The sequence below is a fragment of the Styela clava genome, chromosome 2 (genome assembly GCF_964204865.1).
Source record: "Styela clava chromosome 2, kaStyClav1.hap1.2, whole genome shotgun sequence".
Classification (NCBI taxonomy): domain Eukaryota; kingdom Metazoa; phylum Chordata; class Ascidiacea; order Stolidobranchia; family Styelidae; genus Styela; species Styela clava.
Window position 1 is genome coordinate 17,218,164 of NC_135251.1, and position 26,473 is coordinate 17,244,636.

Below are 26,473 nucleotides of genomic sequence, written 5' to 3' on the forward strand. Positions count from 1 at the left end.
TTTTGCGGCCCGCGGAGAAGTGCCAATTTTGAATGGTGTGCGGCAAGCTAAATTAATTTTTAATTTAGTTTGATCTGGTTCCCTTTGCGTTGCGATTCTTATATTCGAGTCCAATTTATTATCTATGCCTATGATGTTACAACGTCCTCACAGCGAAGCGAACAACGCGATGTACAAGGAAGCTGTCCCTTGCCGAGCAGCGAACAATTGAAAGAAAAATGCGGAGCAGACGCTAATTAACTTGTAAAAACGGACAATTGAAGATTAGGCAACTGGAAAGCAGTTTGAAAAAATGTAATATTAAGAGATACAAAAGCTAAATGAGTTTTGGTTTCAGCCTGTCAGTTGATTTTGTTAAAATCTGATCTGGAATAAGATTTGACAGCAAAGTATTTGGAATGAATCTTGGCGTATTATATCGAGAACATCTCAACTAAGATAACTTTCCACATTTGAAAAAAGTCATGGCTTCAAATATGGCACTTTTCGGTTACATATCTTTTTTTAAAATGGGCGTCATATCAAATTGCTAGCACTTCCATTTAAGCAAATTTGAATAAAAGTAGTCAGGAAAAGAATCCAGCAGCAAATTTCTCACCGAATTCGTTTGAATTGGGTATGACATTATAATTGGATTACAGATATTTATGCGTTTTCCGCAAGGACCCCTTATGATGACAACATGAGATCAATAACAAAAAGAAACTATTTTGTGCCTGCAACTAATATAAAGCCTATGTTGAACGAAGGTGCGGCCCGCGGTTTTGCACAGTTAATGATATTTGGCCCGCCTGCGAAAAAGGTTGCACACCCCTGTTCTATGTCATCTTATTAACAAGTTTCTGTTTCATTATTAAGAAAAAGCCAAGCTATGATTGATTTCACTGATATTTTTTGAAAATAATTCTCACGCTTTTACACCAGTGGTTCTCGAACTTTTTAATTCGCCCCCCCCCCCCCCCCCATAACCAACCGAAATATAGGCGACCTGTGCCTTTCATATTTTTTGGCGCTGCTTATGGGCTTTATACGCAAATCGCGAGTTGGCAACATGATATATATATATATATATATATACAAGTGGTTTCAATATTTTCGCCTACTACTTTTCTCAAATGAGGACAGCGTGTGCGTTTTTCCCAATCTAAACCAAGTTAGGAAGAGTCTGCTATGTATATGACATTCAAAAGTTGGACACGCAAAGAGTTCAAAATGATTACAAACTAATTATGGCAATAGTGGACGCAAGTTCAGCACCACAACCACTATATATTCAATTTCCCACAAGTGGAGAAATGTTACCAAAGTTTATAAGTTAACATAGCAGTCAAGTAGACATCGCGGCATGGTGTCCCAAAAATGTCGTGGTAAATACGTGACCTACTATCAGCATTCCCATTTGTCCCACTGATCGAAGTTGCGGTTGGTTGTGGGACAAATGGTTGAAGTAAGGACATGAAGTGGGATTCGTGCTATGTTTCTGGCGAGGATACAAAAAATGCTCTTGCAGAAGGCTAGAATATTATTAGTATGAAGTGATATTCATACAACAGAGACAGGGCATTTTTGAAACACCTCTTCGCGACAAACTAATGCTGAAGACGCAGGTCGAAGATTCTAGAGCTTTTTCAAACGACATGCGAGTCGCGCAAGCAATACACCTAATAACTCAACAACTCGCATTTACTTTTTGCTTAGTGGTGAAGGTATTTTATTTCTTGTAAACCGAAATGGATAGGATATCACACAAGATAAAAGTTCAAGTTTTGAAATATTTCAAATATAAAGACGACTAAAACTAGTCGCTAAATAGTAACGAGTTTGCATAGGAAGTAAAAGAAAACAACTGAATTTAATGCAACAGAAGACACCGAAAATTAGGTACGTATTACGTACGTAAATTAGGTATTCATCAGTAATGAGACAAAATCGTCTCATCTTTATTTAATCAGGCTTATGGTGATTACAGAATGTGACATTATTAAAAACACATGAACTCAATCTTGGGGTCAGTTGTTCAACCCCAAATCATAGAATGTTAGATTATTAAAAACACACGAGCTCAATTTTGGGGTGAGTTATTCAACCCTAAATCATCCAATTGGACGATGTGGAAAAATAAGGTCACGAAATACGGAAACGCGGCCAATTTTCTCGAATATTTGGAATATAGTTAAGATTGGCACAACCTGGTAAAAATTCTAACTCCAAATGAAATGTTCCATAAACATCCCAGGGATCATCGCAAAGAAATTTTCCAAAATATTTCATTAGTTCCAATCGATCCATTAGTGGCTCATTTGTATTTTGATTTTTTACTCAATTATTTGCTAATTAGTTAATTTAAATTATTTCAAACCAGCAGCTTCTTCCGCCTACGTGGCAGACAGAGCCTTGCTCGATGCATTAGACGTAGACCCAATTATAAAAAAGAAAATTAAAACAATAAAGATAAATAGAAAAAAAGACATCAGACACTTAGGTTAACCGGTCACATGAAAAAAATTATTCAGATTTTATTTGCATTTTTCACTCAAGTCAATGTTTACAATCTGTAGACAACTTCTCACTGTGGGAAACGTTAGATGGATTTTCGGTAGGTCAGTTGTGATTTGTTCACGAGCCCTGGAAACAACAAAAAAATTTATATACTGTATATGGATTAATCAGATTAGTTTAGACCAGGGTTTCTAAACTGTGTCCTCGTCCCCAAGAGGGGCGCGGAGTGTCGTAGTGGCTTTAGGTACCATTCGCCACGATTGCATTCATTTCAAAGTAAATCGAGTGCAATTAATTAGCTGTTTCGCTGGAGTGAATTTATCCCTTTGTCTTCGTTTGTTGGTCTTCATATCATTAAACATAAAATAGCTGATGGAAATGTGTCAAATCTAAAACTAGGTATATTAATAAACGAGCAGTGGGCCAAAACTTCCTACTTAAACAAATACCTTTTAAGATTCATCCATGATTTCATTTCATCGACAAAAATCTCCGGTGTTTCCGCTAACAATGCATCCATTTCTAAAATCTAAGATGAAAGAGAAAATTAAGAATGGTCATTTACGGTCAATTTTTCGTGCGATTCGTATTATTCAAGTTGAGACAAAGATTGGATAAGACAGACGACCGTAATCGATTGGTGGATTGTGGTCTTGGTTTAGTTTAAGTGATTCTATACGAGTTATAACGGGTCCGCTTTGTCTGAGAGTGCCGCCCTCGTTCCTTTTCTCAACCCTTATCTGAAGGAATGTTTGAATTCATATTTGAATTACCGCCTTGCTGTCACATTTCGACGCTACTATTGTCAAAACTTATTAATGCCGTTAATGCTTCTTCAAAAAGATAAAAAAAATTATTCAAGTCCGTATTTCAATGAGTAAACGAATAGCTCGGAAAGTCCCCTGGTTTCTCTCATGGAGAACTTTGAGAACCTATTACCTAACCTACGATGAACAGAACCAAAAAACAGGCCGGAAAATTAAAATTGGTATTCGCTCATATATTGGAGCACTAGTCAATCCTAATATACCCCTTGGGTTCGGAGTAACCGGTTTCAACTGGATTTATCTGGATCTGTTTTAATTGGATCAAATTTATCAAAAAAAAAGGAGGCTCCCGAAGTATGCGAACCAAGATGGCGGACATCGGAACGTAACATGGGTAACAGGTTAGGGTTAGGCGATAATTTTTTTCCAATTTTCCTTATTTCAGTCCTATTATCAGTTCGAAGACTAGCCAAGAGCCTCCCGTAGTATTTATACCTAAAATTATGGCCTAACCCTAACCTAGTACACATATTACATTCCGATGTCCGCCATCTTGGTTCGCATACTTCGGGAGCCCCCAAAAAAGCATAAATAGTCCAAGTGCTGTTCCGGGACTCATATTGTCACTAGGTAAATAAATGTGAACTGACCTACTGTGACATATTCAGTCTATACATAAATTTTAATCCACTGACGAATGAACATTTTCACGATCTCAATTAATAGTAATAAAGAATTCGTTGAATAAAATATTCACCTTTTCATCCGGCATTTGCCCTGTGACCTCTTGTCCTACTGCAAGTAGTAATCCTAGAGTTGTTGCGTAAGAAACAACGCTAAAATGAAAGAACAATAATTCAACGCCGCGCCAGACTAGGGAAAGCGTTTTAAATCATATGTGAGCGCGTGATAATATCGTCATTTGATAAAACATTTTTAAATATTCTATTTTATAATCTGGAATATCAATCAATTTCATATTAAAACTAAATGGCAAATACTGTGATTTCGACATATAGGTTTTAATGGAATGCGATAGATTCTAATAAAAAGCCAAAAAAAGGTATATTTTTCATATTTTAAAATGTCATATCTTAGACAAAATATGGTCATGATTGATTAATAACTCAGTCCATATTTTTGTGCGAATTACACACAAAATGGCGGAGTAGTGATAAATGAAAAGCTGAAATATGAGAATTAGAAATGTGGAAAAGGCCGAGTCGTGTTTGAATCAAAATTGAATGTCAAATCATTAATTTCACGAAAATATATAACTTTAAACAAATGAGCGTTTTTGTTACCAAATTTTGCTTCGTTTTTAGCGTTGGAGTATGAGATCTACTTTATGAAAAATGATATTCTAAATTTATCATATTGGGTTCACAGGGGTTTTAGAGGGTTGCAAATTTTGCGAAATAACACATACTTCTATATAATTTCACGTATAAATCCAATTGCAATTTCGATTCTAAATTTTTCTTACCCTGATCCTTCGGATATCGGCATAAAGTTGTAGAAATAATAAGCTATAGATAACACAGTGTTAACGAGAGAATCTTGGAGAGCCTGCCCATAAGTAAAAAAATATAATCACAGATCCAAACTCAGTGGTGATGATATTTTGTGTCTTCATCAAAGAATTGCATAAATACGCTATACGAGGTCTGACCCCTACCTAGAATAGTGTCACATATTTTGATAGCACATATCACATTGAGAACTCTGTATTACTTCATAACAAGATTTTGAGCAAAACAGGCTTTTTAATACAGAATACGATATTCGATATTGCATGAGATATGTTTCTCCAAATCAAAGGTTTTCATTTTATGGTTCCCATCCAATAACTTTGGACAACTCTAGAATATGTATGATAACATTTTACATTCATTACTTCTTCTCAGAGTTAGATTACAAAAAAGCCAAATGACCTCACATACTCAACAAGAACTCATTGAAGACGAGTTTACCTCAGATTCGTCATTTACCGACTTCTTCATGTCGTCTGTGAATTTATCCCATAAAAAATCGAGTTCAGCGTGATATTGTTGTGTTCTTGCTCTTTTTGTCGCTATATCTATAGACAGCACTGTATAATTGTTCCTGTTGAAAATAAAAACAATAGGAATGAGATTTAATTCAAACGTTAGTTTTATAAATGAAAATATTCTGCTGTAAAATAAAAGCACATTTGTGGTGAATTTTTGAGCGCATTAGCTAGGTGGGTTTTGCTCGGGTTCAAATCCCATGCCCACCACCTCACCCAGGGTGCAATATATATTAGGTAGGAACTGGCAATGCCTTGTTCGGAGCGAATAGCGAATAAATACGTACAAAAAAAATAAAAAATTATCAGCAAGATCGCCAGTTTCGTTACAACAAATAATAATATTTTGGATAATTGTATTCGATATTATATACCTAGCGCACCAAACAAGTATATACATCATTATTGTTGTGAGATCAGCATATGTTGTATATATTATATTGGACAATGAGTATCTCTATTTGGACACCGAAATATGGACACGAAGCATCCCTACACCAACAGATACTAATCGGATGACATTTCCTATAACAATCATTAGCAACTAACTCCACTGTTCTTAATAATTTCCGTCAACAAACGCAAAATGATATCTTGCTGAAAGTTGATTAATTGTTTCCTTCGTGTACTCTTGATTCTGCGTAATTCGTAGACATTTTGCCAAAGTGTTAAAACAACTACTTGTATCTATTAGTTTGTTCACGCTGCCTGGGAGAAACAATGGGTCGTATAAATGGATAGAGTTATAATTTTCAAACTTGTATATTTTAACATATGCGGTATAACGTTACATGGCGATAACTGACGGCAAATTCTTTGATCATTTGTATCGTAATCAGCCGACTACATATAAAAAAAAAATCTTTTCGTTGGATCAACGGTTAAAGTCCGCCATTAGCTTTATCTTTGATATGTTGAAGATCGATTATGTCGTCAGAATAGAAAATCAGACGTACTTATCAATAGATCCCAGAGAAATCATGAATCCGTCCAAATGTTTTCTATTTCTATCTTTAACACTAGGTACTTTGGTTCCCAACATGAATCCTGGGTCGTTCATCTGCGGTCCACCATATTTCTGAAATCAAAATAATAAGCAAAGTTGGTATATTTCTATCACAGCTAAAGAAGGCCAAATCGAAATGATAATATTAGTCGAATTAGCCAAGTATAAAGCTACTATTGAGAAGATTATATAAAATATCCATATTGACTTACACATATATGTATTAATGTGTACCTACAATCTACATGCATAAAAATCATCGTTATTTCAAAGACAAATATTATTATGAATTCGACCTACAATTTACATCAGACAATGGAATATTGTACACTTCAGTGGCCGATACATATTACGAGTGAATTACTTTTTCGTAAAAGAACATACTCGTTTATTGAATCGTTTCGTTCAGATTATTTGAATAATCGAAATATCTTTATATAGCCCAAACAATTTCACAGCAACTCGGTAAAAATCTAATATGCATTTGTCATCTTCAAAAATATGCTTTTAATAGCGTCAATATCAAAGGACCTAATCCTAAGCATCAGATTCGATTTATATATTAACTTGGATGTTTCTATTTTCCCTAATTAACGACGCTGGTATTACGCGTGGCAACATACTGAGTAACAGGATATAGCCCGTTTGAATGAAGAAATACTTGAATTTATCATATCAATTGTTGGAGATCAAATTTCAGTGCCGTTCTAACACTTCTTAATCTTAATCTCCGAAGACTAAAAGCTGGAAAATCCAAACTAAAAACTGCGTTTATTACCTGAAAGAGCTTGTGACTATCCGCTATAAGAAACTATCATCTCTCAAGCCTTAACTGCCCACCACCAAAATTAAACTTTAAAGATTTATTGGGAGTCGGTGGGGATAGATGCGTACCTAAAGAAGGCATATATCCAAACTTCAAAAAAATTTAGATACTTTTTTGCATCTATTCGAATACCACAATTGCAAACGTTGACCCCAAAAAAAGAGCACAAATCGTTTGAAACAGATTCTAGAGAGAACATAACTTTGTACAAAGCTTCCTGGATTATCGAAACTTTTGGGTACAATCATTAACAAACACCAGTTAAAGTAATATCCAATTTTTTAATGGAGGTAATTAATGACTTCTGTTTTTTGGATCACTATGTACGAACCATAATGTTGCGGAAATGTGTTTACCATTAGGAAATCTTTGTATCAAGAATTGAAAAAAATGAAGGCCTTTTAACAAAATGAACTCAGTGACATCGACACGAAAAAAAACATGGAAGAAAAAAAATCGATCAAATTTGTTAGAGCAAAACTCATTCATTTTATAATTATGGAGTCTTAACAACAAGAATCCGGAAGAACAAACACAACACTTTAACTATTATGCAATATTATCATGGCGTACTGACGCCATTATCAGACGCGGGTCCAATTTCACAGACTTTGAAAACTTAGCCACGCACGATTATGCTTTAAAACCAAGTATAGATTAGAAGATTGTAATTATGATAAATTATTATTAAAATATTTTAATTCATTTTACAAGGCAGGGTTCAAGTTTCATATGCGTCGCGTCTACAACTCAAAACAAAATGGCCGCCACAAGAGTACTCAAATATTTAAATTTTTCAACAACAATTTTATTTAGACTATTTGTATTATGTGACATTAAATTTGGGGTCAATACACCTCAGTTGGACACGATATTTTGCTCGAAATGGCGCACGGTTGCGTTAGACCTACACGATTCAGGCGGAGACTAGCGGCGTTTGGTTATATCCATAATTCTCTTCAAGATGTCTTTATTAAGCTACCGGAACTTGATGAGCGTAAATTCAAATATAACACAACGTGGCAACGCATTCCATGAATTTTTCACAAATCATAATCAATAATATGGGACGCCATACGTATAAATTGGAATTAACACGAAGCAGACACGAATATAGGTAGCCTTAGGGTGAAGCGTGAGGCTTAAGTGTAAAAACATTAACCGACGCTTCACGAATTCCTGAAACGACTTTAAGGCTATTGTATTCAAGATCTTTCCAATTTAATTCTTGTACATGTCTGATCATACATAAAAACAAGTACAAATGTAGCTGATTGGATTATGCCATGTTCGGCAAATGATAAAACGACAAAAATTTTATAATAAATTCGAGTAAAAAATATTAACATAAAGTATTAAAAAAAGATTTTAGACAATGTTATTGTATTACCGTGACAAAAATATAGAATCTTGTTGGTGTTTTCAGTCATATTTCGAGCCAAAAATGCTCGATTAATCAAATATATCATTATTGAGATCGTCTTATTTATCACGACAGAAAGCCCATAAAGAGTGGAATCGTGATTGAATTTTTAATGAATAATCTAAATTGAGAATTTCTATGAAATGACAATAAATTTAACTTTCAATTCAACCGATTTTCGCCCGAATGAAAGCCAAGAACTTTATTGACCTCTGAATAAAGTTCATTCCCGAAATAATCGAATTTGAAGACATTCAACAAAAACGAGTTTTCATACACAGCGATATATATATAATATATAAAATTATACGAAAACGATCATGTCGACATAGTTCGCTTTTCTAAAATTCACCTTTCCAATTTCCAATAGAGATATTTTGTGGCAAAATTTCGCCAAAAATGATGAAAAAATAACAAATTTTTCTAAAAAAAAAAAAAAATTAATTCTGATCATTTGCAAATTCTAAATGATAGCTTAACAAACACATCGATGACATCAAAGCATACTATGAGACAGAAATAAATATAGCAGGGGCGCGGGACCTTCGATAAAATTTCTCAATCATCGGCTAAAAAATGGAAAAACGGATTAAATTGCGCGAGAAGGATCGCTTTACAAATTACAAACAAATTACAATTTAAATTACTGAATATATTTATTATGAAGTAAACTGAAATTTTTGCATAGAAGTGAATACATTTGGCAGAAATGCAATAGCCTAGCCAAATGTGAACATCAAATCCAATAGGAAAAATGATGATTTATTACTATATTTCCTTGGTGTTTTGTACTCGTCATAAATCATGCAGTTCACAAGAAACGTGTTTCAACTTAATTTAATTAAAATTTATAAATGCTTATATACGTTTTAAACATTCTGAATATCGATTTCATTCAAACACAGAGATACCAGATGAATTTAACACAAAACAATACTTGAAATGAATTCCATTAAAAGAAGTAATTTTTCAATATTTCAACCAACTGGAAAAGCGCCCATATTCCGTTGGGTATTTTACTTCGCAATGAGGTGTTTCAGGTTTCCAAAACGAGATTTTTCAATAATCAGAAGGAACTTTTAGCTAAAAGTAATCTTAGTTAAATATAATGGACGCTTGATAAGCACTAGGTGACTAGAGCAATGGAGTTCGCGAAAACTAACAATTAACTCCCAACTCCGGGTTGAAAACATTCGACTCCGGATCAGAACCCGAAAAATGTCAATTCCGATTCTAAATACATTGGTGTATGCAAGCTTGCTTTAATAGATTGTTAGGTACTCTTAGTAAACTTGATGCTGTGGTTGAGTTCCTAAAGAAGATTTTTACTATCAGCATTGAAGGTATGGAAAAGTCGACTACGACAAATTTAAATTTTCGAGTCCGATTCCGTGTAGTTTGGAAATTCGACCCCAGCTGTGACAGACTTCAGTAAAACACTCCGAACCTCGCCTTCATAGTCCTTATATAAGAGAGGCTGCTGTCATCGCTTTTGCCGAAGAAAAATATTTTATCACTACTATAACAATCATTAAATAGGATAGATATGAATTGGTATTCTTTTCTACGCCGAAGATCCAATATTACAGTTTTACCTACATGTAAGCGATCAAACTACCCCCGTAGGAATGATTTTAGTTTCGCCATATATGACGTATTTACACAAGTTTAGCTCCGAACAAAGCACTTTAAAAGCAGCCACCGATAGGTAAGGAGTTTCTTCATAATGGGAGGATCGAAATCATTCCTGTTCGGCATCGACTACCCAATTATACCTAAGTGAGATGGTGGGTGTGGGATTTGAATCCAAGATTTTGACCTGCGATGCCCTCATGGTTAATTCTAACGCAGTTTAAGATAAATTGATAACTGAGAGATAATAATATCAGGGGTGGTTTGGTATTTTTTGGTTAACGAGCAAATAACTAGAATTTAGAAGTAAGATCCAGTTTGTAACAACCTGGAAGGAGTTACATAACACCAAGACAATGAGTTCAAAAAAAATTTTTTTTTTCATGTTCGTATCCAGAAATGACATATCACCGTGTTCAGGAATAAATCGTGATAAGTCTTTTACTTTAGCAGCCGGTTTTTAAGACGAAACGTGTCAATATAGGTAAAGTAGCAACTTTTCTTGAAGAAATGGGCCAATTTCTACGCAAAACCTAGGTCGAAAGTTAACGGAAGTAGCTTTTTAAGACACGAAATTGAGAAACGATGTCGCCAATTTAAGTATAATATAAGCTTTCATAAAACGCCTCAAACTTAACTTGTATTATGCAGTAATTTAAAAATAATACGAAATGCAATGACCTCGAAATTAGTGAATGGCAATTTTGTTCAAAATATTACAAGAAATTCGCCTGATATGGGTTGAGAAAACAATGTGAATATATTTTTATATTTGGACGTAAACAACTCAAAATGTCGATCGAGTAAACATAGATATGAATGATAGATATTTTTACGAGGCGATGTTAAAAATGAGTTGTGAATAACACTACTGCACGGTGAGATAACTCAAAATTTCAGTAGCCCAATTTTTTTCATACAAAATGTAATCCAAGCATCGAACAATTTTAGTGAATTATAATTCCAGGTTTATTTGAGATGGAATCGGGTTTATACCGAAAGTAAATTATTATTACTGTTGAATTCAATGGAAAAGTGAAGATTTTGCACAGTGCCAACTACATTAGCCAAGATACCGCTAGCTGTGTGTACCGAATAGAAAATATTGCCAAATTCAAATATCTTGGTCATTTACAAACTAACGCAAGACACAGTTCTCATCGCCGTTTTCGTAAACAAAAGTTGGCTACATTCATCACACATCATAGGACATTATAACCAAATGAAATTCTGATGAATGAATCATACAACTAGTGTTATGAATGAAGCGTCCGACATCCAGGAAGCATGGTGATGCCAAAAGGACTTCAGAGCTATCGGCCGTGATTGGATGACGCAGAAATGTAGCCATAGTCGATAGTTATAAAGTTGTGCGTCTGCACAGTAACGGCAGATTTGTTAAACAAATAACATCAGCACTTGCGTATACTCCACTATGTGGTAGGATTCTGCAGACGGTCATTATTGTCTTTCGCTCTGAACAAGGCTTATACAAGCAGCCACTGATAACAATGGATACGCAGGAGATAATATTTTGAGAAAATGAAATCTTTGCTGTTCGGTATTGCCTATAGCCAATTCATAACACTTCGAACGAGGTGGGAATGAGATTTGAATCGAGGTGTGTAAGATGCGCGGCAAGTTGTTCGCAATCGTAACATAAATAGAAAGTGCTGATACAAAAATGTTCAGCGGACCCTGTCGATGCCAATATGACGTCATAAACATACTGCAACTTGTCACCCTCTACTTCAAGATGACTGTTGTCGTCTTTTGAGTAAATGATGCGCGATTATAAAATTTTGGGTCATCGATTAAAAATAAAAAGTAAAATGTTTTTTTTTTTAGCTATTGTATATTTGGAAAATGAGTATTTCGTACGCGTTGGTCAGCTATAGACATTCCCATAATACATGACCGATTGAACAAACAAACAATAATTGACAATGACCTAAGACGTTAGTCTAACATTCTTTCGTGAAATGTCTCCTTGATTTACAACATTGTTGTCGGCACGACGGCAGACTGGGAATCGCCCAATTTCTTCTTCTCGCTAAACAATTGTATATTTTTAAGATGTCACTAATGATATTTAGTTAATTGACGGTTATAGACAAGTTTGGCAAACAATATCAATACGTCACAAATGTCCAATCAATATTTACATGCAGGTAAAAGTTTGTGTCACTGGTAAGTCGAAAGTCAGTAAAGTTGAAAATTAAAATGTGAGGTTTTTAAGAAATTCATCTCATTACCTTGAATAATGATATTATGACAGTTTAATTTACATGAAATACAAAGTTATTTTTATTTCCAATAATGCACTCAATGCTTGTGGAACCCAGAAAGTCGCACTGTAGCCCTCTTGAGGGGCCTAGAGCTCGGTTTGGGAAATCCTGGTTTAGACCAACAACGTCTTTTTCATCTCGAGATCAGTAGCATAAGGAGATAAACATGACAAAACTATAAATAACGCTGCTTCAGTAGATAGCAAACCACGCCATCAAACTTTAAATCAAAGGTTAGGTGAGTACCGGTATATTAAAAAAAGTACCATTATTGTCTTCATTAGTGATGTATAATCATCAGCTCTTTCTAATTCACTTTTATAGTCACTTGAGGACCTGCATTAGAAAATAGAAATAAAATATAATATAAAGCCATCTGATGGCTCTTTAAATATAAATATCCAGATCTTCAGAGAGCAATGATGGTTGGTTAACTATTCGTGATCATAGTTGAATTCACATACTAGTATGCTACTACACTAGAAACGTGCATAGATGTGGTTCAGAGGATGGTGATAAAACACAATTATGATGAATATAACAGTGTATAAAATAATTCAATAGTTAAAATTCGAAAATCAGTCCACTCCAATCAAAATTATATTTGCATGAATATACAGTATGAAGCTATTTTATACTATGTTTAAATTCCGACGATTGTTGGGTAAATTTGAGTCAATAACTCGACTCGAGGTGGAATGCGAGTCACCATTTATCAAAGAGACTAGAGGCATTTAGATGTAATGACTCAGACTAATACCCAATAAAACGCCAAAGAGAATAAATGATAATAATCGACTCGACTTGGTTAACCCATTACTCAAGGGTTATAGACAATTCCTAACCAATAATAATATCAACCGATGCAAATCTTAACAACATGAAGATAACAGAAACAAACTTACATTGCATTAGTAAAATCCATCACAAGTTTTTTCATCAAATCAACAACTTGGTGAAGATAAGTAATGTACTGGATGTTATATTTGTCACCCCTGAAAATGAAAACACAATTGAAGATCCCAACCATACCCCAAAAATGTAATTATCTGTAACTGCAGAAACAAAATTTTGATCACTCAAAACTTGAATGGTCATACTACATGATTATTAAAAACAAGATCATTTTGGTTACACCATAACAAATTATTATTATATCATATCAGTTCATCATGTCTTACACTGTGCAGCTTGCAAGATCCAATACAATGGGGATAATTCTAAGCGTGAGCATTGCTGGAACTCGCCATCAAGATCATGCATTCGAAACAAGCTTACTATATAATTTGAGTCGCTTCATCATCCTGGGATAAATCATTAAATCCTATTCAGTTGCAGTCCTATTCACTTACATTAAATCTCACAAAGGGTAAAATTCTTGAATAGTAAAATTTGAAAAGTACTTAAAAACATACTTGATTAAATTGATGTGATGTACAAATGAACTTGGGTTTGATTTTGTAGATGGAAGTTGATCTAACCACAGGATAGGTTGATTCGTATCGACTAACCTGGTGAAAAAATATGTATATTGGAAAAATACTGGATGCAAAACATTAAAAAAGACAATAGATGTGACTAGTGTTAAATAAACTGAATATTTATTATTTGAGTTGAATTTGACTGCGGTTACAGCATATAAAGCACAGGCTAGGGATTAATACTAAAAGGCTATACATAAATAATAAAACATAGATGAAAGCATGGAACGATTTCAGGAAAGAAGAGGCAAGGGCTACAGAGTTGAAGACAAGCATATCATAATACACAGAGCTACCAATATTTCAGTGGCTTCAGGTCCCAACGATATATTTATTTTCACACATTTATAATTTTTCAACACTTCATGAAAAAATATATCCTTTTCTGTTTAGAATTTTATTCTCAATATTAAATTTCTGATATTCATTCAAATATTTCAAGTTGAATTTGTATATTTAAAATTTGAACCATTTGAATACTTAATATCAATGGCTATGGACCTATGGTGATGAATCCCAGCTTGGAGGTAAAATTGAAGATTTGTTGCTGGAGTTACAAATTGAATATACTGTGGCTCCGGTGCTGGAAACAGAGCTATTGTGATTTCAAACCAGCTACTCAGCCTTGGATGAGGCATCATCTGTTTGGCACATTTTATTGAAGCAACCAGATGATTCAAAATAGCGATTGTTACTCAAATTTAAGTTAGTCATAAATTTCATCATCACTTTCAGAGATATCGGTGAGTGAAAGTACCTACCTCTTCCATTTCACTGCAATATCAAAGGCCGTTTTCCATGTTAATTTTTTACCTGGTAAAAGAAAGAACCCATAGATTAGCAAAAATGATAGAAAGTTTAGCTTTTTTGAACTAGGACTAGGTTAAAGAAAACACAGGTCAGGAAGTCATCTTTACAATTTTTTAAAAGAAGGACAGAAACAATGAACAAAAGAGGACAATACAGTAAAATAACAATAAAAATTTAGTACTCCCATAGTGTGTGTACCAGGTTAGGGTTATTAAGCCATAATTTTATTTCGATTTTCCTTATTTTAGTTTTATTACAAGTTCGGGGACTATCTGTGTTAGCCAAGTGAATATCCCTCTGCCCATAGGCTTCAGTCCCTTTACACAACTTGATGTAAGATAGGCGAACAATGATATTCTGAAATAATTCTCCAATGAATTTAGATAGTATTTTCAAAAAATAACCATCAAGAGGTAGACAAGATAACAATAACACATATAAATATGTCCTTAACAAATATTCTTGGTCAGTAATTCATATTTAACATTACAACTACAAGAAGCAAAAATTTATCTAAAACATGAATCTAAAGATCACCGTATATAGGTTTATAAATCTTCGGAGAACGAAAGAAATCTCGAACAGCTTGAGAAACTTCCAACGTAGCGAGTCCCATAGCCAATGTCATTCTGACATTCCCAAGAAACCCTTCAGAATCATGATATTGTAATAGATTTCCCATATGATATCCTTCACAAGATAATAGCCGGATTTTCGAAGAAAGACTGTCCCACTCTGGCGTTTCCACATCTCTAGTATAAAACACAAATTACATTACACTTTACATGTAACTCCTCTAAAAACAAGAAGGTGATGATGAAATATGTAAAACTAAGGTCGTGTATTGGTACCGGTGTGGCAAGGCCTTAGCTGAGTTTGCTGAAAAGATTGAATTTAAAACATTTGGTTTGAACATTTGAAACCCAACAAGAACAACACTTTTTCAAAACAATCCATGGATCTACTTTGCGTCCAATAAATGACATCAAGTACTAGTAAATAGAGAGTGTCTCATCGGGCTATGCGTTAGGAATACGCTCGCCACTGCACCTCTGATTGCAGTGCATGGGTTTGCAGGTTTGAATCCAGTGTGAGGTGATTAGGTGCAAAAAGACAGTGATAAAGTATGACTAAATCAACACTGAAAAGTATCATTATCAGATTTAAAATTATTCCTATTTATTCGGAAGAGAAAAATCAGTGTTATCTTATTCAGTTATTGGTTGAGAGTATATTTTAGATATTAGTGTGGCCATGCTTGGTGCAAAAGTATAGATAAAATTGTGTTTATCAGATGATGGGCATATGTGGTTTAGCATACAGTTATTCCAATCAAGAGCAGCTCTCTGATACCACCTAGTGGATTAGAAAAAGGCAACATTTAAGATGAAGATTGAACAAAATTGACAGAACAATGAGGATTTCTTAAACTTACTTGATATGAGGTTGAATACCTGGTTGTTCCGTATAATTCTGAAATAATAAAAGTGAAAGCTGATCAGATATGATTAATAGCCAAAATGGGCTTGAAAACAAGAGTGGAACAGAAAGGCAAATCATAATTTACATTGTGAGTCAATGCAAATTGTATCATAGAGCCTAGCATAAGCAATGAGTTTATTAAGAAATGGTAAACAGGTCTTGCATTCGAATACAGGGTGACTCAAAAGAAAACAGTAGGCCTACTTAGGTCATTTGGAATTTATTCCAGAAAGTACATAACTTTTATGCATAACGTCTTAGATTACTGAAACCTTGGGGCAATCATACACAAACAGAAGCTCAAGTGTAAAAGCAAATAAATAAATTTTTTGATTTGCATAGAATTAGGAAATTTACAGGTTTTGTTTGTTGACTAATCCTGTAGTTCAGATTCTACAATATTAACTTTGCAACATTACTTCCCAGAGTATTTGGACTATATGATTCTCCACCCGAAATACGTAGTTCAAATAAATAGGCTACATTTCTCAATAGCTAAAACATTCTGTTTCTGAAAGTGATTAAAAAAGCAGCTCACCAGTAAGTTGAATGGATAAGAATTAACCCAGTGTTCTCTAAACTCCATTGAGAGATTTGTTTCAGCGCAGAGATCAACAATACTTTTATCGAGATGAGAATGCATGTATCTGCACCATTCTATAAAAAAATGGAACATGTCAATAGAGTTAAAACAGAAACTGTTATTAAGTGGCTGGAGGTGAATATTTGAAGTTGATGAAAACCCAGATAATCTCAGGAAAATTTTCTTTCAAACAGCTCGACACGAAACTTCATTGAATCATTGATCGTTGAAAATTAGTACATGGAATAAAAGGAGGATCGTGTAGTTGATTTTGCAGAAAAATTTACATTTTTTTTCGAATTGAGATGGGGTTTTGATATGCAACTACAGGGTGTTCGTAAAGTCCTGTTAAATTTTGTTATGGAGTTAATTTTCAAAATATCTTAACCAGGTTTGTTTCATTTTAATCAGTGTTTATTCAAGTTTTTTCACTGCATTTAATACCCCTTTATAAGTCCATCATTTCCTGCGCGAAACTCATCAAAGCTGTTTTACTTAATTTAATACAACACAATACGCAACACAATTTTGAATTATGTTTCGTCTACGGGACTGCATGACTTATGAACACTGCGTACAACATCTCATGAACATTACAATTACAGCAAACCAAAAATTAACGTCAGTGAAAAATAGGCTGGGTATAGTATTGAAAGACATCACAAGAGTAGAAAAGAAAGATGGTGTAATCCAATCTACCTCTCAAATATATCACTCTTGTATATTCAAGTGATGGTTTGTCTGGATCCACAGGATGATTCAACATTACCTGAAAAAAATTTAGTTTACTAATCAGATTCTCTGATAAGCAGTAACAAAAATAAAGCTTTTTGGACAATTTGAAAAATACAAAATATTGTTGTTTTCTCTTAAAATTCACCAAGTCATATTAAATAACTCATATTTGTGTTACCAGCAAATGCGTGCATTTCTACTAAATGAAAAGATCAAAAATAATAGCAAGAAAAAAGAAGAATAACCAAATGGCTATGGCTATGACGTCCTGTTACAATTTCAAATTTGTTATGAAATCTGTTTTAACATATTTTAACAAAGATTTCATTTTATTTTAATTATTGTTTATTCAGTTTTTTTTTACTTCATTTAGTAATGCTCCTGTAGAGGCAAACTATATACAGTACCAATAAATTCCCTTTGTGAATGGGAAAAATAAGAAATATTTGGCTATGGATATTGCTATCCTTGTATATTATATTAAAAAGGTATGTTATATCAAATCAGAAACAGAATAAAAACTATGTGACCTTACTTTTGTAAATTCTTTAACAGCTGGATAATACTGCCCCATAGTTGCAAGAGAAACTGCTTTCATGAACTGACATGGTTCATTGAATGGTTCGAGAGATGTGCAAGTCTAAGTTTGAATGAAAATGAGTCAATATTACATCTGATGATACATTGGAAAGAAGATTCAACCAAGAAGAAGAAGAATCCCCTAATTTTGTTCAGAACCTTGTAAAAATATTATCGTAATAGTTTTGCCACTGGTCATCTTTCAGTGTGAATCTTAATCACATAAGTGCATATGGTGGGAGCTGACTTCGATGACCGTACGGTCGTATCGCTCCCTTCTGTCCATACCAAAACAATTTTATTGCTGTTGCTATTTTATTGATGACTGTATTTTTTGGTTGACGAATAAAATCTCTCTCTCTCTAATTAGGGAGTGTGCAATCGTATGAAAATAGATGAAAGCATAATTCTGTTGTGAGTTGTGAGACCATAATCATGCAGAGTAGTGGGATGGATATGTTATGATATGATAAATCTATCCGGTCAAGTTCTGATTCATAATCAACCAGTCTCACAAATCTACCAGGGCTAGGTATTTTATGTTTGGCATGAACATTTGCCAATAGCTTTTTGGACTTATTCTGTTTGACAATTCAGTCTTAAATAAATTCAAACCTATACAACTTAAGATAAATAGAATCAAATAAACGAGATCAAAAAAGTTGTGGTGGACAGAAAACAGGATAGTACGTGAAAGCTACAATTTTAGTGCTTGTTTTTACATTTTTATGTTCTTGTTTTTCTAGTTTCCAATACGAATTTTAAAATGAGTTTTCACATGGGTGGGGCTGTTTTTGCTTTACAATTGAAGTTAAGCTAAAGCGTCCTATCAGCAGCAAATTGTGTGACAACCCCATTGGCCACATGCCCGACAGATAGCACCAGAAAGAGGGGCACCCTCTCCAACCTTAATAGAGTGGTCATGAAATTGAGGTTGTTTGCGCCCAAGTACTTTTGGTAAGAATTTTTGGGAACAAAAAAATCAAACCTTGAAAGATTGTAGAGCATCATCAGCATCCCCATGATTGTATTGTAAATGTCCTTTATAACGATATGATCTTGCATCGGTTGGATTTACAGACAATGCTTTGTTGAAATTTTCTATTGCCAAATCGAACTCTCCCAGTTCCCTGTCAAATATAGATGGTAAATTAAGCAATAAAAGAACACATTTGCAAACCAAATGAAATATCAGAACATGCATAATCAACTATTGAATTTCTACCTGTATGCTTGGCCCAAGCTTTGTATCACCTCTGTATAGTCTGGTTTCAATTTTAGAATATCCTGTTATATAAATAAGGTATAAATGGCATATAACTCGAGAAAAATTAGTCTGTAAGGAATCGAATATTCCAATCGATTCAAAATTGGTTATATTCGATGTAGCAATTCAGGATTTTAGGGATAATTCAGAATATTTTAAACTGAAAACTTGCTTATTAATCTCAAGCAGGTCACTCAAACCTTGTTTAACTTTTGATCAAACAAGAGAGTAACGCTCAAATATATGGACACGAAGATCAAAACATAGTACGGATATCTAATTTTTAACACTACCGATACAAAAAGCGTGGTCTAGGCGACTTCGACAGACTACTAGATCACAATGGCCACAACTAGAGGTGGAAACTCAAATTTCATGAATTTGCATTGATTTCTTTTAAATTCTCCATTAAAACCAGTTTAGCATATATATTACATATTTCATATAAGAAACTAATATTTCAAAATGTATTCATACTAGTACTTCATTCAACTTTGGCTATTGATGGCTATTAGATTCCAAAGCAATTGGATAAAATAATTTCTCGGTAAAGAAAAGCAATGCATACAGTAACTTCCACAAGTCAGTTTATTATACATTTGCATAAATACAGTAATCCATATTTTTGAATGCAATGAATGACCGAAATAAAAAAATGTTTTTTTCTTATCAAAAATAATAACAAACCTGAAACAAAGTTATGGATTCCTTCAATCGACCCATATGATAAAGACAAAGAGCTTGATAATGCATTGCTACTGGTTGATCTGGTGTATTATCTAGCGACTTTTGAAAATCATCATGAGCTTTGCTATATTCCTGAAATAAAACAGTGTTTCCCAAACGGGGAGGAACTTTACTGTTTTTGTAGAAAAAAATTCACTTTTTATCACAATTATACTAATATTGTCTAGCTCAGGGATATTGAACCCTGTTTAAAGAATGATGAACATTTTCAAAAATTATTTTTTGTGCATTGTTGTCAGTAGCTGCATACTATAGTAGTTCTAGTATAGTAGCACATATTCTAGATTGAATTAAAGATAATTTGCTGTCAATTTTATTTCTGAAAAGTCAGTATGCTTTTTGCATTGATTCGTGGATTGGCAGGTCACCGAAAAAAACAAGAGTAGTAACCTGCAGGTAGCGGTCCTCATCCATGGCCTAGCTATTATTACCATTGTAAATTGGACACATTATAAGGATGAAAATCGGTGCGATTTATGTGCATTGTTAGGTAATGATCCATTAAAAAAGGAACAACAGATGGTAATCAAATCGTTACGTATGTATAGTGAGGGTAGGATAAATAGTTTCAAATTAGTCAAAGAGAGAAATGTATGAAAAAGCACAGAAACTGCTGGGTTGTTTTCTGCTGGGTTATTTTCCCTTTTTCTAGGATTCAAATTAAAATTAGGCATTAATATGTTCAAAAACACACTTATCTTGTTAATTGTAAATAAGGATACATTTTGCCAAGATATATATTAATCATATAGAAATTTACAGACTAAATTTTTTATGGGCCGTTTCCAGACATCCATTTGAACAAGGCTCTGTATAAGCAACTTCTGACACATAATGTGCCACTATTTTTGATGGGAACCACTAATTTTGTGAGTATTGAAATCTTTCTGATTGGGCATTGCCTACCCAAATTATCACACCTTTGGGTGTTGGAGTTGATGATCCTGGAGAGGGAATATGAAATTTTTAGCTCGCGATGCTAACATAGTGGGGCATAATTCACGTTTAAATTCTCCAATAGCAAAAAATCATTCATAGCCAATCGAAAAAACAAAAATGAATCATAATATTTGAAACAAAAAAATTACTTGGTGTATCTTACTCACCTCCAACAGAAACAATACACTTCCTCTGTGCATATAAATATTAGGATCTGATAAATTGTTTTTTAAAATTCTTGAATAGTCATTATTTGCTTCATGTAATCGTCCCATTGCTTGATATACCTTGAAAAGAATAAGCATCTTATTTCTATGTACCTAACTAAGACTGTGGAAACACCAAAAGTTTTTACAGATTTATGTATTATTTTATATACCAATGACACATTGCCAAGCAGTGTTTCTGTTCTGTTATGAATCATACATGTTGGCACAATGTCGTCCTCAACTGACTCCAAATTATAGTAGAGGTGTTCAATGAAAACTTGCCCACAGAAGAGATTTGAAACCATATTTGATTCAAACCATATATATACAAAATTTGGGAGGATTTTAAGATTCACACAAAATTAAAATAAATATTGTGCATGCCACATCAGTGGTCGAAGATTTAACAACTGCATTTTTAATTGAAATTAATATTTTAATGGATGTTAAGAATTTAGACAGTCCTACTCTATTTCAGTTATTTATATCACAAATGAGTTAAGATGTGAGCTTATAAAAGCGAATGAGAAATACAGGGTGAACCCAAAAACAGAAATCGGGTCATTTGGAACATATTATTGGAGAAGATACCTTTTGTGCAAAGAATCCTGGATTACTGAAAGTTTTGGGTACAATCATACATGAACAGAAGTCAAATAAATTTTCTTCATTTCATAGAAGTAATTGAGAAATTGATGGGTTCTGTTTCTTTGGGGTCACTGTGTGGTATAAAATAATCATTGAAAAACAAGGTTTTATTCACTCACTTCCGCTCTCCTTTCCAATATAGCAAGAGCAGCTTCTTCACTTTTAATATACTTCAGAGCAGTATTGTAGTCATTCAATGCATTTTCTGCATTTCCTTGTTGTGACAATCCACTTTTTGCATATGCTAATGCTCTTCCATAGTAAATGGCTGGACAGGAAACATCCTCCTTTTGTATCATGAAAATAGGAAAAGAATATTCAAATTATTTTTGAGCTTTCTCCACACAGAGGTTAGAAGCACAGAACTGTTAATGTAATTACGTTATGATGGGCAGTTATCGCTGTAAAGATTCTTTTCTGGAGCGAAAAAGTAAACATAAAATAAAGTTGGTTTACTTATTATTCACCCTCGGAATGTGTTACTCTCTTATGTGAAAATACATGCACGGATGTGACAATGTATATCACTGACAATCATTTATTAAATTGAATAAGTTGTCTTATTTCCATGTAGTGGCTGCATCAGTTTATTCCACTAAAGATAAACAAACCCCATGACAGAATATTCAAACAAATATTCTTTTGATTCATTCAGAGATATATATATAATATGAAGTCCTATAACAGGTAAAAAGTACCAGTGACATCTTGTTGTAATGATTGTATGCTTCGGTTGGATATCCCATTGCAACTAAGATGATGCCAACAGCTGAAATAAAACATATAACTTAAATACAAACAGCATTATTTCGGCCTCTCATCTGGTAATGTCTATGCAGAATATGCAGATAGTTAACCAATTATTCATTGCAGATGTATGGACTTGATAATGGAGGAAGCCATAACCAAACAGAGGTTACATAGACCATCCTATGATGATGAGTCCATCAATTATCTCGCATATGATCAATCCTCACAAGATTTAAATTCGCAAGTCCGCGCGTAGTCAGATGTGCCATGACAAACGTGATTTCTTAAAGATTATTCAGCCATTAAACCAAGCAATTTGAAAAAAATTCTTCTGTGTTATTTATTTATTGTCTGTGTCATAAAAATAAATGTTATATGAAATACACATTCTTATCATTGACAGTGAAATTAACTAAAAATAAAAACTGACCTAATTCTTCACTGTTTCTTCCATCACTGCATTCAACAGGAAGCAACTTATTTTTAACCAGTTCATTAGCGAAATGCTGAAATTTAGAATATATATAAATAAGCACAGTTGATTAAAAAAAATCTTCAATGTTAACTTTTACTGCATGGGCATATAATTCGAATAATCCCCCTTACAGAAATGGGCCATTGATTCAAAAAAGCACAATCTCTATTCTAGTTCGACAATCAAGCCAAACAAATGTCTTCACAAAAGTTATATTTAACCAACAAAAATACCAGAAACCGAAGCAAAGACATTGTAATTTAAAAATAAACACTCACACGAATAACGTCATAATTCAATTTATCAGGAGGACATTTGACATCACGATATGAGAGTGATTTATAGACAGAAGGTCCTAGAATAGAAGGACCATCCCCACCCATCGACCATTCTTCTCGTGAAGGAGCTAATGTAGGTTCAAGGCATGATTTGGGAAGATAGATGACATGATCAGACATCCGTCCATACCCTGTTCAATGAAAGGAAAATAATTTACAAACATGCAGCAGTTGCAGTTGGAAAAGAGAATATAAAGGGGGCAGAAATGGGAATATGCTTGTCTTTTGACTTGTCTTTCGTTGAAAATATGACTAAAGAAATACCGTAGTCTTTTTGTGTTAAAAATAAACCGTTCAAAACATATGATCGTTAGTTTGCCTTTCAAGATTAAAATATGAAACTGGAACTATTTTATTTTCGTTTTGAAGTCAAGGGCCAATTATTAAATGATGTCTCATGATAACTGCTTCTCTGACATTTACCGCTTTGACATTGACTCTTTTTCACAAACGTGTTACAAAGTTTCCATAAGATTTTGATTTTTCTGAACAAACATTGAGTGGCAATATGACAGTACGAGTTATATTTCAGGACTTTTTACTCATTCAACAAGATATTTCTGTTTTCCCTTCGATCGGGTTGCCTTATTACTGTATTAGTTTGAATATGAAAATCCTATCCTGCTGAAAAGCTATATCTGCTTCGAAGTAAGATGTGCCATCTACGGGTCTATTGCACACTATGCTGTTATTGCAATATTGGAAGAAAATAGTCCAGCAGGTGGAGAGAAATACATCAGTCAGTCAGCTCAAGTCATTAATTACAGAATTAGATAAAGTATTGGACAAATTCACAGGCAAAAGCTGAACTAACAAACAGACAAAAGCGAGAATATCGGTCGAAGACCGAAAACTCATCGATCGAAACTGCGGTTTCGATTCATTACTCTATAGTGACACCGCGTGTCCCATCACAAATTAATTACCAACTCGTTAATTATACGACATAATTCATCCAAAATCAATAGGCTTCTGGTCCGAGATATGATGAATGCACATGCGAAATTTAGAGCAGATTCATCCTCGCTTTTGTGAGATATCCGTGCATCTAACAGACAGACAAATACCTATCAACATACTTACCGATCAAGATTGATAAGTAATAAATGATAATAATGAAAGCCAGATATCTCAGTATTTGTATTTGTGTGTTGACTTACCTATGAAAACCCTGGACAGTACTTGTATATTGTGATCATCATCACCCGCACTTTGTTTGCATGCTTCTGCACTAATACCAGCTGACACTAGTTTGAAACAGGCCACGAAGCACACGAGAATAGAGGGCTTCATAATAGTCCTATCAACCCGCACATAGCATAATAGGCTAATCCTGACCCAACAGAACAACAGAAAGCGCTAGTCAAACCAAAACAAAACAAGCCGCAGGCAGAAAAGTAGGAAGAGAGATATCAAGAAATAGATGTCAGTAGGTAATGAGTGCTAACGCAAGTGACACCGAGACGGGTGCTCAAGCAAGATGCAAAAAGTGACGTAACAATGCTCCCCTTTCGCATCCGCTCAGACACTTTTTGGACACGTAGTGGACATAACGATCGTTTCAATATTATGTTGTTGTTGTTCTTGTTCTTGTTATCCTTGTTGTTGTTCTTTGACACGTTTTTAAAAAGTCGCTTTTCTCTTCGAATACTGGACCAATTGCTTTGAAATTTTCAGTGGTTGAAGATAAAATTTTTCTCCAGAAGGCTATTACTTTTTTTTTCGCTATGACGTCATCAAAATTATTGCCATTGGGTGGCGCTACGTGTCCATATATTTGAGCATAGCTCTCTTGTCTCACTAAGACAGATTTTCAAGCGTGGTCGTAAACATTACCTCGTTTTCGCGTTTTTGAACTCTATTCGTTAGTTTTCAGCTGTGTTTCGGAAACTTAAATATGAATCAGATAATTCATGATCACTCTGTCTTCCTATGAGTTTTAATTTAATTTAAGTAATAAAAATTAATTCCATGGTTCTTAGTTTTTTACATTTGTCAAATTTGCATTCTCTCTAAGTTTTTCTTTATTTTTTCTTGTTGTCCTCTCATTTTCTCTCTTCAGTGCATTCTCTCGTGATAGTTATACATTTATTTTGTTAAATAATCTGCACAGTAGCCTCAATTATGTATACTGCCGCAACTACTGGTATTCAGTAGTTGTGTCTTATTTAGTTACTTTTTTATACTAACCTGCATCAGCTAGGTGTCGCTGCTTGAAGACCTTTATAGGTCCCTCGCGACCCTCCAGTCACACAATTAACATGATCAGTATATTTCGTTTGTTGTAACAGTTTTCTATATGCTTGTTTTTTGTGTTGACAAATGACAAATAAAAGATTGATTGATGGATTGAATTAGCGTAGAATTAGCTGTGATAGACTAGGCTAAAATTCTTTACCGGTAGTTTCAAAATACAGATTGTTGTATGCGATAAATCATAATGATGGTATGAAACACATACGCCATTTTACAGGCGCCAACTCGCAAAAGCACTCTTAAAATAGCCCCGAAAATTTTGCAATGGTAAAGTATGAGAAAAAATTTTCGGGGGTCAAAGGTCGGGGAAAGGTCCATAGCTGTTGAGAAATGAGAATGGGTAAACGACTCACTTCAATGCGATATTACGTCCTTAAAATTCACTATCATGTAGTGACGTAGTCGCTGAAATTTCTTTCAGCGCCGAAAGTTGTTCTATACAAATTATCGATATCCTTATTCCTAGGCTTACCATACGTCCCGGTTCAGCCGGGACAGTCCCGGTTTTAGCATGTTTTTCTGCCGTCCCGGCGATAGACTTAAATGTCCCGGTTTTGCAGTATGACAGTCATAATAGTTTTTCTATTCGATAATATTACAAAAAAAATTATTTTTAATGGAGGCAGCCGATTTACCAATGATTTGCGTCTCACTTCATGACATGAAGTATGAACCATGCGTTA

At 34.1% G+C, this 26,473-nt stretch overlaps 1 protein-coding gene across 1 annotated transcript; it reads right to left on the reverse strand.

The window, feature by feature from the left end:
- Positions 1 to 1,682: 1,682 nt before the first annotated feature.
- LOC120335587 (tetratricopeptide repeat protein 13-like) lies at positions 1,683 to 24,985 on the reverse strand. Its single transcript, XM_039403123.2, has 24 exons — positions 24,695 to 24,985; positions 23,475 to 23,665; positions 23,152 to 23,227; positions 22,670 to 22,740; positions 22,091 to 22,258; positions 21,282 to 21,401; positions 20,116 to 20,247; positions 19,387 to 19,448; positions 19,150 to 19,291; positions 18,118 to 18,222; positions 17,547 to 17,616; positions 16,803 to 16,921; positions 16,218 to 16,255; positions 15,320 to 15,534; positions 14,734 to 14,785; positions 13,907 to 14,002; positions 13,397 to 13,486; positions 12,758 to 12,827; positions 6,273 to 6,394; positions 5,240 to 5,372; positions 4,753 to 4,835; positions 4,024 to 4,102; positions 2,949 to 3,028; positions 1,683 to 2,625 (listed from the first exon to the last, which is right to left on the reverse strand). Exons 1-24 carry the CDS (start codon positions 24,825 to 24,827, stop codon positions 2,517 to 2,519), a joined length of 2,556 nt encoding a protein of 851 aa, XP_039259057.2. The 5' UTR covers positions 24,828 to 24,985; the 3' UTR covers positions 1,683 to 2,516.
- Between the last annotated feature and the right edge of the window lie 1,488 nt (positions 24,986 to 26,473).